Source organism: Pygoscelis adeliae, unplaced genomic scaffold, assembly GCF_000699105.1.
Source record: "Pygoscelis adeliae isolate BGI_AS28 unplaced genomic scaffold, ASM69910v1 Scaffold68, whole genome shotgun sequence".
NCBI classification, from domain to species: domain Eukaryota; kingdom Metazoa; phylum Chordata; class Aves; order Sphenisciformes; family Spheniscidae; genus Pygoscelis; species Pygoscelis adeliae.
In genome coordinates, this window is record NW_008825501.1 from 4,547,309 (window position 1) to 4,559,330 (window position 12,022).

At 46.5% G+C, this 12,022-nt stretch overlaps 1 protein-coding gene across 1 annotated transcript in view; it reads right to left on the bottom strand.

Moving 5' to 3' along the window:
* Nucleotides 1-14: 14 nt before the first annotated feature.
* LOC103923253 (aquaporin-3-like) overlaps nt 15-12,022 on the bottom strand; it is a 13,578-nt gene continuing 1,570 nt past the window's right edge. The window contains exons 2-6 of the mRNA XM_009331540.1: nt 4,020-4,146; nt 3,713-3,850; nt 2,040-2,158; nt 1,060-1,277; nt 15-358 (exon numbers count right to left, since the gene is read on the bottom strand). Of these exons, the coding sequence (XP_009329815.1) occupies nt 190-358; nt 1,060-1,277; nt 2,040-2,158; nt 3,713-3,850; nt 4,020-4,146 (771 nt within the window). The 3' untranslated portion in view covers nt 15-189. The remainder of the gene's footprint in view (nt 359-1,059; nt 1,278-2,039; nt 2,159-3,712; nt 3,851-4,019; nt 4,147-12,022) is intronic.

Here is a 12,022-nt window from a genome sequence, read left to right on the forward strand (position 1 = left end):
AAAGGCTCACAGGAAAATGCCTAAAGAAATGCATCAGGGATATACACAAAAAAGCGCACTACAATATCTCAAGATGTGGGGGGGGGGAAATCTTCCTGTTGTTCTTGAAGCTCTTCTTAACTCCTTCCTCCTCTTCGCCAGCTGCAGTCCTGAGTAATGAATGTCTGCCAGATCTGGGTGGCAGCTTCCTCAGATCCTTTCCTTGTGCTTCACGTTAGCCAGCTTGACTGTTTCCTGCTCAGAGGCAGGTGGAGAAGGCTCATCATGACATCCAATCATCAGCTGATAGACCATCACACCCGCAATAGCCCCAAGAAAAGGAGCAACAACTGGAACCCACCACCACTGTTTACCAGTCCTGGAAAACAAAAAGAAAATATACAAGGTAAGAACTGCATCCTACGCATTAGGATATTCATGTTTGGATCTGGAACAATGCAAGATCTGGTCATCTCCAAACATCATCATTGACTTGCAAAAGACAACAGTACCCGCATGTCCGCAGCAATTTCCAGTTGCCCCCCACTGCAAGTTCAGGTGACAAGCAATTCAGAACAGCTACTTCCAGGACTTCCAAGACTGTCTCTCCATCAAGAAAGGAGAGAAGCAGCTGCAGTGCCTGAAGTAGGCACCTTCACTTCACTCCCACTGCTTGCAGGAAAGCATCCCTTAACAGCACGTAGTCTGTACTGCTCATGGCTCTCTTAATTTTCTCCAGCAACAACAAAATCCAAGTATAACAAATGCCGTACATTTTCTACCGCTAAAAATATGATGATAGGCTCATGTTCAAGGTGCACTTGAACTTCTCATGGATGCTTTTAAATTTCTTCCCTGATAGCAAAGTTAGGTCATTTGCTGTCACTGCTGGAAACTGCCGAGCTTCTACGATTTCTTAAGAAATCAGAGCAGAGCAAACAGTGTCTTTTAAAAATGTTTATAAAATCCAAAGATTCCTCATGGGTGCTAAGACTCTTTATGATGCCAGAGCTACCACCTACTTGGACTTGTAATATTTTTTCCCCTTGATGCACAAGGTTTTCATTGGCAAGCACTTACCAGAACACTTCAGTGCCCCAGCCAGCGATGGCTGTGAAGAGACGAGGCCCAAAGTCCCTGGCAGGGTTGACAGCATAGCCAGAGTTGAAGCCCATGGAGGTTCCAATAACGAGGACAACAAAGCCAACTGTGAAAGCCTCCAACCCCGTGGGGACAGGGTTGTTGTAAGGATCAACAATAGCCAAGACACAAACAATCAGGGAGGCTGTGCCAATGAACTGGGGAGGGAGGGGGAAGAAGAAGAAAAGATTAATCTGGATTAATTTCTTAACCAAATTATTTAATGAAGTCCCATGCATTTAGGACTCATTCTCTAAACTGAAAGAGCTGCACTAAGTCATCCCATTGCGTTATCAGACCACAGTAGACTGAGCACCAACAGGAATGGGAGAGTGGAATGTGCTCCTCCTGGCAGCCCACAGGGTCAATCAAGCCCACACCTTTTCCCCTACCCGCAAAAGAACTATGAATAACTGTTTGAGCAGCCAGAAAAGCTGAAGACATCTTCCTGAACATGCTTCCAACCTGCCACAGCTGGGTGACTACTGTCCCTTTGTGGTTGATGGCAACTTTAAGGAGGACACAGTCACCTCCAACACCCCACAGCCAGTTGACCTCTGGGTTGTGCAACAGCCACAGTAGTACAGTGGGAGTGAGGAAGAACCATCCTCACTCGATGAGTGATAGCACTGAAGAGCTATCGCTCTTCAGGGGCTGAGACCAAGTGGTATCCTTTTCACTGGTGTCCTGGCCAGTCTCGTGCGATTGGTTAATCCCCTTAACACAAGCCTTCCTGCTGTAAGGGTGCTTTCTAGCTCTGCTCTTCCTATGGGCTAGGGAGATACCTGTGTCAGCTCTAAAAACTTTACTGGGTATCTTCTCTTTAAATTTCAATTCATTCTCTAACTAAAGGAGAGGCCCAGAACCGCTCCAAAAGATTCCTCTTCAAATGCACCTTCATCCTCCCAGCACCCTCTTACCTGGTCAAAGAATCCATTCACAATGTTCAGATGCTGAGATGGGTACGTGGCAAAGATACCAGCAGTGCCATTTTGTCCTGTTACATACAGCTGGTTGCTGCCAAAAGCCCAGATGGCATCTAGAGGAGGCAGGGGGAGGGGGAGAGGCAGGGGGGAGAAGAAAAAAGAAAGGTAGAGAGACCAGTCATTTTCCAACACGCATCAGAGAGAGGACCCTGCTTGGAAGATGACTAAAATGTAGGCTCCACAGAGCCATGAGTATTGAGGCAGAATTCCCTGAGCACCCAATTGCTATGTGTGACAAAACCATTTGCTATAGAGTGCTCATTTGGAAAACTTGGTGTGATCCACTACAGCATTTTACCAGTCAGGCTCAGATGCAGATGGCCTGATTCCCTATTCCTAATATTTCTTGTTTGCCAGGCACCAGGAAAGAGTTAGGGCCAAAAAGTAAACACTAAGCTGACTCCAAATCTCTCCCAAAAGGTACCCAAATGCCTGTGGTATCAATCTTGGTGCCAAGACATGAGATATTGCTATGGATCTGATCTGCAGCAAACAGGATTTGGGCTGATCTTGCACTTTCCTCTAAGCCAATACACAATCGGTTTCACCTCTCAGGGTTGTCTTGTAGAGCAGTCAGCCCTTTGCCTTCCACTATGTAGAAGCTGGATAGCTAACCTAGGTGGGCTGTCTAGATTCCATGGTTAGTGGAGAGAAAAAAACACACACTTGCCGAAGGTAGCTCTTCGATGGTTTAGGCAGCTAAGATGGGATTAACTCTTCTGAAGAGGAGACTTCAGCCCACCAACTAGAAAGATAACTGGTGTTGAACTGGAGTCCTGATGTTTACAGAGATGAAGGTAGGTCCCCCTGCTTCTTTCTAAAGTGAAAAGCAGTTGGTGCTAGTGCTGGGGTGGCAGTTTCCTCCCTTCAGGTGGAAGCTACAGTGACCCAGATGTTCTGCTCAGCTACAGAGAACACTGCTTCTATTGCCAGAAACAGACATCAGGAGGCAAACTGTGAGTCAAAATGTCAGCCTTGATATTTGAGGAAGAGCAATTTCCAGCACAAAGAGTCAGTTCTTGCCCATTGAATATTGCCCCTTGATAAGGAGCACCACTCAGGAGGAATGGTGGACACTACTCATGAAGAACTGGATTTCTAGGATGCTTTCCAAGGTATAGAATCACTCTGATAAGGGCAGCAAAAACTGCTCAAAGTCCCATTGTCTGGAAGCTAACACAAGACAATGCAGAAGACATCCTGGTCAAGTCTTTATTCTTTTTAAACCAAGAAGGATAAAACGGATCTGGAATAATACACAGACATAAAGTCTCCATTACTACTAACATTTCATCAGCATTTCTGAAAGATCTGTTTTAATCCAGATAGTACCTACAAAAGGGGCCATCCAGTGGTCCATGTTACAATGGTCATTACTCGAGGACAAAGACTCATACACTGACAATGCTGGTTGGCCTTTAGATTAATTTGAACCCATCATCATCATCATGAGAACAAGAAAGCCCTCCCAGAAACACAGTAAGGAGTTTTCTCGCATCTCTGCTCTGCAAGAAAATGCTTCTGTGATTTGGGAACCAGCCTCCCTTCAGTGAGTCATGAAGAGCATCCATCTCACCCCAACAAACACAGAAAGCTTCTGCACTTACCATAGTACAGTCCAAAGACTATGCCAGCTCCCAGGAAAGCCCCCAGGGTTTGGGCCAGGGCATAAACTGGCAGCTTGATCCAGGGCTCCCGGGCCAAGAAGCACATGGCAAAAGTGACAGCTGGGTTCAGATGTCCACCTGCAGAGAAGCTGGTGGTTATTGTACTTTTACAGCAGAATTTGGGTCCCAGAGATGAGCCAAGGGACACTGGTTTCCATACCAGTGCCACACAAGAAAAGCACGGCCATCTAGGCCTACACAACAATTGTCACAAGTGAAATCTAGCCCACGTGGAGCCACAACATACCTGATACCTGTCCCGAGATCAAAATGCCGAGCATCACAGCAAAGCCGAAGGCCAGGTTAACAGTCAGGAAACCTCCATGAGTCCCTCTGCTGAGCACAATCTGTGCAACGGAGCCACAGCCGAACAACTAGGAGGATAAGAAGAGATTGAAATTACCTTCTCTGTTTCACATCAGGGCCAGTTGCTGACCGGTACCTGCAACTGCTCCACTTACGCTTGCATGCACCACCACAGCCCACCCATGACTCAAAGCCTTCAAAGCTTCAACCTTCAGTTGAAGTGCCTAGATGTTATCTCCAGGGACAGCAGAGAAGGAAAAAGGACACAGAACAAGCCTATCTCCTTGCAGGGGTCAAAAAACCAGGGCCAAAATCAAAAGCAAGATCAGGCCACAGTTCACATCTCCAGGAGACTGGAGGTCTTTGTCCAACCATCTAATTTTCAGGAGGTGGTAGGTGAGAAGAATCAGCCAGACAGCACCCTGGACTGAGGTATTTACAGTGCAACTGTTCAGATGAGGGATCCGAGTACCTTATTGTTAAAAAGGCTAATTGTTCGACACAGTAGCACATAGATTGGCAGGGGACAATTTTGCTAATGCCTGGAAATACAGACATGACTGAAGAATGTCAGGACTCCTGACATTCATGGAGTCCTCTTTCAGGAGGCACTGGCTGACAGCAAGGAATTGGGGCTGCCTCTTTGAGCTGAGATACCTGCAGTTGTCCCAGCCGCAAGGTACGCTCTCTGCTGTGGGCACTCTGAGCAGAGCCTACACCATCCCAAACCAGCCATATCCTTCCTATGGCAAAACCATGTAAGAAAGGATCAGGGCAACACAGCTGGCCTGTCTCTGCAGCACCAACATGGCACAAGCACCATCAATAAAAGCCCATATTCCACAGACAGCCTGCCGCCAGCGCAGCCTGTGGCGCAGCCTTCTGTCCAAGATCGGGGATGCACCAAGCACTTTCAGGGACAAAAGTTGTTTCTGCTGGGTGATAAGGGGTATTTCCTAGTAGCTAAGGGAGGCATGTGCTCTTGCTCAAAGACATTTGCTCCAAACAGGTGATCCTTCTCTTCCCAACCACATCCAAAAACCATCGTTCTTATGCTCACCCTTAACAACCCAGACCAGTTTCCCCTGGCAGTTCAGTTCATCACTCATCCAGCTGGAGGCTTTCTGCCTGGCCAAGTCTCTCCACTGCCCAGTGTGTAATTTAAGGAGCCCTAATCCTGATCATCTGTATGCTTTTATCTTCCACTGACTCCACCTGAATTGATTCTAGGTGTATACCAGGGTTTATCACATCAGCAGGTACTGAGAGCATCCTTAAACTAGGACAGGGATTACAGCTTGCTCCCAAGATCCTCAAATCTAGGGGTCAAGCCTTGCCTTATTTCTACTGATCACATGTCCATATCTACACACTCATCAAGACTTTCTGCTTCTGTGAATTCCATCATCCCAGAATTATTCAATTGCCACAGAGGCAGTGTCTGCTCCTAGGGGATAAGCCACCAAATAGGCACCAGGGCAGCAGGGGTGGGTCTCTTCACCTCTCCTGCCAATACTGGACATGCCCATTGAGCAATGCACAGTCCAGACCAGGGGCAAAGCCAAAACACACCTAACTCATCCCCTTGTCAACTGGTGCATTACTAATAAAGCAAACACTGCACTCGGTCTGCTGGGAAAGGAGCAGCCAGGTGGGCTGCAGGCTGACTCATGAGGTGGACACTGTACACAGGTGCCTCTTGACAAGGAGCCAGGTCCCCAACACAGGACCTTATGTAGAAAGAACAAAGGAACCTGTAGAACTCATTAGTTAATGAGAGGGGACGTCCAGCACTGCTCTTTACTGGGTGCAGTCGGAACAGCCCGCTTCAATGTCCTAACCCTGAGCTACCCAGCTGGGAAAACATGGCAGAGAAGACACCCAGGCAAAGGCAGAAAAGATGAGTCTTGTTTATTGTGCAGCAAACAGAGCCATCGTTCCCAGCTATGCCCAAACCACTGAGGGAAGCATAACTCCAACTGAGCAAATAATTACTGGCTAATGACCAGGGTGACATCTGTTCCTTCCCTTACCCCAGAAGAGCCCCAGCATGCTTTAGACAGAGGTTTGGAGAGAGTACTTGGCCATGGTGTTCACCTTTCTAATGCCACAGAGCACATCAGTCTGACCAGGGAGGGGGTGAGCCCACAAAAAGCTGCAACGGGCATCTGAGTGTGGCAGGTTTGGCCCCAGGTTCTTCCGATTGATGAAGGTATTTGTGTTATTCACTCTGAAAGAACTGGCAGTTCTGCAAGTGGATGGCAGTTGGCTCATTAGCCACATACCTTTTGGTTGCAGAAACCAGAGTAAAGTTTCCCCCCTCCGCCCCCCTGTTCAACCACAAAGGTCTTCCTTTAACCTGGAGGAAGGCCAGATCTGCCATTTCTTAAGAGGTTGTTCCCCATCCTCCTCTCCCCCCATCCTACACCTGGTAATAGCTCTCCAGCTTTTTCTCAGAAGACAGTCTATGGGCCATGCAAAAACACCCCGGAGCTACTCCACAGGAGCATTACAATTATTTATCAGATGGGCCTTGAGCACTGTTTGGCTTAATTCAGTGTGACAGTAGAAAACTTGACCCTCAGCAGAAAAAAAAAAAAAAGAGAGAGGTGATATTTAGGGACAGGTTTGAACTTTGATATGCATGTGTGCAATTCCATCCTGCACCAGTGGAGTCCACTAAGCATGAACATATATTCTCAAGCATGACATCCATCCGTGGCATTTGACTTTCAGGAACCAGTTCAAGTCATGCTCACCCGTGCTTTTGTGGCAAGTGACTTGACATTATGCAGTTTTGTTGTGGTAGGGGCCATTACAATTTTTAATCACACCATTTCCACTTTTGCTATTTGCTAGTTTTCCTTCCAATTCCTTTTCCCAGGCCATATGAGGCAGGAGACCCTCAGCAACCATATTTTAAGTCTTCCTTTTCCAATGCTTACAGAGAAGCATTTAAGAGCAGCTAGCTTGAGTTGAAAGCCAAGGAAGGTCAAATAAAAGAAATTCAGCATTTATCCCAGTGGTTTTTAAGTCCATGCAATGGATGTAAAAGTTCTTAGTCAGTATCACAGCACTATGGTAGGAGACAGTGGTGCACACCCGAGGCAGAGGTGATCCCTCACTCTTGATTTTAATAACCTGCCTCCAACATTTCTTTTTTCTTTGTTAAAAAAAACAAAACAACACAAACATTACTAGAAGAACATCCCAGCCAACAGAAAGCCAGGTTAGCACCTGGCAGCATGTGCAGCAGTCAACTGCTATACCCCATGATCCACTAGCCAAGTTCAAAAGCAGTTTTAAAGTGCTAATAAAGTGATTGCAACAAAGCATTACTCTGATGTATTAAAGCTACTCTCCTAGGAATTTAGGTCAATGCACCCATTAACCAGCTTAATGGAAGCCTGCTCCCAAATTTCAACTTACTAGCTCTAGCAGATCTAATGGCTTTCCCTGCCTACAGGGAGGCTTCTCACTCCTCATGAGCTGAACCAACTCCTTCTACCATGAAAAATAACAAAATCCATGTTCTGCAAGATCTGTGAGTTGAACTGGTTCAAGGGTAGAGGGGCTGACAAACTCCAAAGCCTGTACAAGGGAGGGGACAGCCAGAAGCAGTAGCAAAACCAGGAAAAGGTAGCAGGTCACTGGGTGAAACTTCACACTCGGGGAAACCTTGAACTCCCTGTGTCCAGGGCATGTTTGGAGACTGGCCATTTGGCTTTGTCACCCAAGGTAAAAAACACCCTGTCTCAATGTCTGGAGACAAGAAAGCTCTGGAGATAGTCAAGGCTGGTAGGAAAGGACCTTAGAGGACAAAAAAAATTGAAAAAGCTAATGAAGTGAGGCCATCCTATTTCATTCCGAGACCTTGTGAAAAGCAGCTCTGTATGTGAACTTGGGAGAAAGTTAGTGCTCAGCACTCCCCTGCACAACAGCCAGGTTTCCTCCCTCACTTGCCTCCTCTTTTCTTTGCCGGTGCTTTTTCACACCTTCAGGTGCAACACAAAAGGCCTGGATGCATTTGCTTTTGGACTTCAGACAGACTGATCTCTAAATCAAGATGGGTAAGCTTTGCTGGCATAGCCCAGGAGAAGTGTTATTACCCGAGTTACAACTTTCCTTTTCAGCCAGCAAATAAACCAGGGATTAGGCAAGGAGCCTGCTGTAAGTCTACCCTAATCACCTCGGTGGATGGGAAAGGCTGCTTAGCCCTCACTGCCCTCTGATTAGTGGGGAAGATGCCAGAAGGGCATCAAACCATGGGTCTGCTCTGAAGGAAGAGACCCTGAGATATTGGTGGAAGACTTCAAGCATTAGACACACACAAAGGGACATGTCTCTTCATATCAGAGTGGAACTTAGGACTATCCTACAGTCCCTTCAAGGGCGGAGGCTGGGAGGGGACAGAGGACTATTACTTTACAGCCAGTTCAAAACAACCTCCCAACTCCTTATCTGCAGCTCAATGCAAGAAGGGGTTAAAGGCACTGTAAGTCTCCCCCATGGCCTCTTGCTGCCCTCCCCATGGAGCAGGACCCAGCTGGGTAGATCTGAAGACAGATCCATCCCCCTTGCTGTTCCTGCTTAAGCAGCATGCAGAGATATTCCTCAACTACATGGCCCATACGGCCAGGACAACCTCCACCAGCCACAAAGGCAGTGCAAGGAGCACCATCATTTTTGCCTTTCCTCAAAGCATCTCTTGAACAACAAGACTGGTCATAATTTGCAAAGCAAGGAGAAACATTATACCCCACAGTCAGGATTCTTGTGCAGCACAGCTGGAGCCAGCCTAGACAGAAGCAGTCCCACGGGGAAGGGCAGCAGCAGATGGTCGTCATGTTACAGCTCTTTCTGCATCGCACGCTACCCAGAGCCAGGCAAGGCTGCAGGACTCAAGAGGTAAGAGGGTCTAAGGAAAGTTGTGCTGCACATACGTGACGTGCTACAACAACGTTGCACAAAGCTGGGGAGACAAGTGGCACTCAGCACAAGAAACCTGAGCAACTGTCAGCAGAGGAGTTGGGCATTAAAGAGGAAATTCACTATTTTCGCTTGTTCACATGCACACGAACGCAAAAACACTATTCTGATATCCCTGCTATCCCTTTTCTTTCCTATTCCCTGATCTAGCTTTTAGAAAGACCTGTACTTCTGGTGGAGTTTTGGTCACAGGGTTGGGCACTGCTGGGGAAAAGCTGCCTTCCCCCTGAGGGCAAGTCTTGGTGCCTGAACTGTCCTGTTTGTAGGAAGGAGAAACCTCCCTGCTCCTGCACAGGGACAGCAAGGAGGGCCAGTTAATGAAGAGCTTCGAGCTCTTCAGCTGGAAGAGGTGAGGGTGAGCAGCAGTGCTGCCATTTCCCACACCTCCACACACAGCAGCACAGACCCATTACAGGGAAGAACCAGCAGCACTCGACATGCTTACAGCAAAGATTTCCAGTCCTTTTCAAATCCTAGCAAAGCATTAAGAAAAAAAAAATTAAAAATTTTTTAAAAATTTAAAAAAAAAATCACATTCTCCCAATGCAACAAACTGGGTTCAAGCAAGTCGGCACAAATCAAACAGCGACTGTGGGAATTGCTGTGCTGCCCCAGATGGCTGCGGGATGAGTGGCAACTTTAAGCTCTGCACTGCCAACAGTTAAATGAGGCTCCCTTCACCTTGATCATCCCAACCACTTTGCTACTTTGGTTTCTGTGATCTGCAGCACACTCATACTCCAAAAAGCTCCCACCTGGCCACAAAGTGAAGACAGCTCTGATTGAAAAGCAGTTAGGAATTGTTTTGTTCTTTTTTTTTTGTGCCTCTACAGCAATGAATCACAGTTAGTCCAACTTGGGAATCAATTATAAACAGCAAGTTCCTTCTCCTGCAAATGTAAAAACCAAACAGAGCCAGTGTTGGTATTTACAGCCAGCAGAGCAAGGCAAACAGATTGAGCCTTTAAGGGAGACATGGAGGCCTGCCACTGGAAATCTGGCTTTAGTGAGTTGCTACAGTAATAATACAAACAGCAAGCAACTTGGAAAATGCCTTCAGCGTTTGCATTGTTTAACTATTGCCAGCAAGCGGTGCTTCCGACATAGGTATAAAGTTCAAACCTAGAGTATCACTCAAAGTGCATTTTGGAGGGGAAAAAACTCAGTCATTTTATTTATCAGAGGAAAGGTAGAATCAGCATTACTATTCTTGTAACAGTAAGGACACTACCCACAGACTAAAACCACATTGTGCAAGGTACTGTACACAGCAAAAGCAGCTTGCAAGTAAAGAGCACCTTGCCTTTGCACTATTCAGGGCTCGGCTGCCTTAGTTGGATTATTTTTCTTATCTTACCTTAAAAAAAAAAAGGCACTATTTTGTTTTAATATTCTGCAACCTTTACAACAGCCTTAAAAAATAAGAAAAATAAAATCAAGCACTAGGTTAGTTCTTACAGGTGAAGAGACCTTGCAGGGGTCTGAAATCGCTTTGCTCTAGAAGAGCTTGAGAGCGCTGCAGTCATTGTGCAAATGAAAAGGAGGAGGGAAGAAGCTGAAGCCGTGCCAATATCCATGGTGGGACAAGTTTTACATTACACAGTGAAACTTAAAGTAAGCTGCAAACTTTAAACAGCCTCCTTCCCTTCAGCTCAGGAAGTTAATTTCAATGTGAACAATATAAAACCTTAAATCCACCCCTAATGTTGTTCTGCTCTAGACATATTTGTGCTCAATCAGTTCCATCTCCCGTAAAGATAATTTCATGGATCCCATGTCTTTCCTCAGGTATTTTATTGTCTGAAGCCCATAAGAGATGTTTAGGGGGCTCAAATGCAGCTAAATGCATGCACAGCCAGCTCAGCCAGCTGGCAGGGTGGGCAGCAGGGACTTTTGCAAGGTACAGGATAACATTCTCTCTCCTGGGACTATCTAATTCAACTACCCAGGCCATCTGAAAGGGGAAGAAAGTCATCTTCAAGGCCCTTTCTGTTTTAGGCAGGTGATATAATAAAGAGATGCAAAAGAATCCAGGTGGTAGGAGGAAAAAATATATATTTTTTTTTTTAGTAAAATAAATAGAATCTGTGTCACTTCATTAACAGAATAGACTGGGACAGCTCCAAGGCAGAAAGCAATTGATGCCCAGCAGTGCCATACTGCAGGTTTGTTGCCCTGGAACCTGTTTCCTCTCTGCATACTCTGATTTTGCCTGCTGACAACCCAGGACCATTCACCATGTTCGGGACTTTCCCATTTCTGCCACCAGCCCACCCCATCTTCTCCCACATGGACACTGTACCCACAGCCCTCCATACACTGCCGTGTTGCTGCAGGAGATCCAGATCACTTTTACAGGACCTGTAAGATGGAGTTGAATGTGTCACTAAAACGAGCATTTTCTTGCCCTCCAGACACCAGCTCAGGAATTCCTGAAGAAGGTGAGGAGTCTGCTTGTACGCTTGCACACACTTTAAAACACAGCGGGTGTGGTGCTCCCGAGGACAAGGCATGTGTTGCCCACTTTTGCCAGTGCATCATCCAGCCTTGCTAATGGGTGCCTGTTTCTACCCTCCTTTTGGAGGCTGGTTATGATTTTGGACCAAACCTTTCCTCGGGCTCTGAGAACATCCCAAATCCTCTCCGCCCCAGAAAGGCAAGGCTGGAGGGAAAACTAATCTCTGTCACACCAGTTAATACAGATGGAAGAAGGAACAGCATTTTTTGGATCACAAGCCCTTCTGAAAGCTCAGATCCACATGGCTAAAGGCTTGCCTTGTTTCTCCAGCAATATTAACTTCGCTAGCAGGCGACGTTATTCCTCCTTACAAGTCCTGCCTTGCTTCAATCCTGAGACTAACTGCAGCAATATCAGTGATCCATAAACAGCAACTTTCTACCTGTTAATCACTTTCCTATCAGCTTCTACCCACCTTTATCCCAAATAACTCTTTC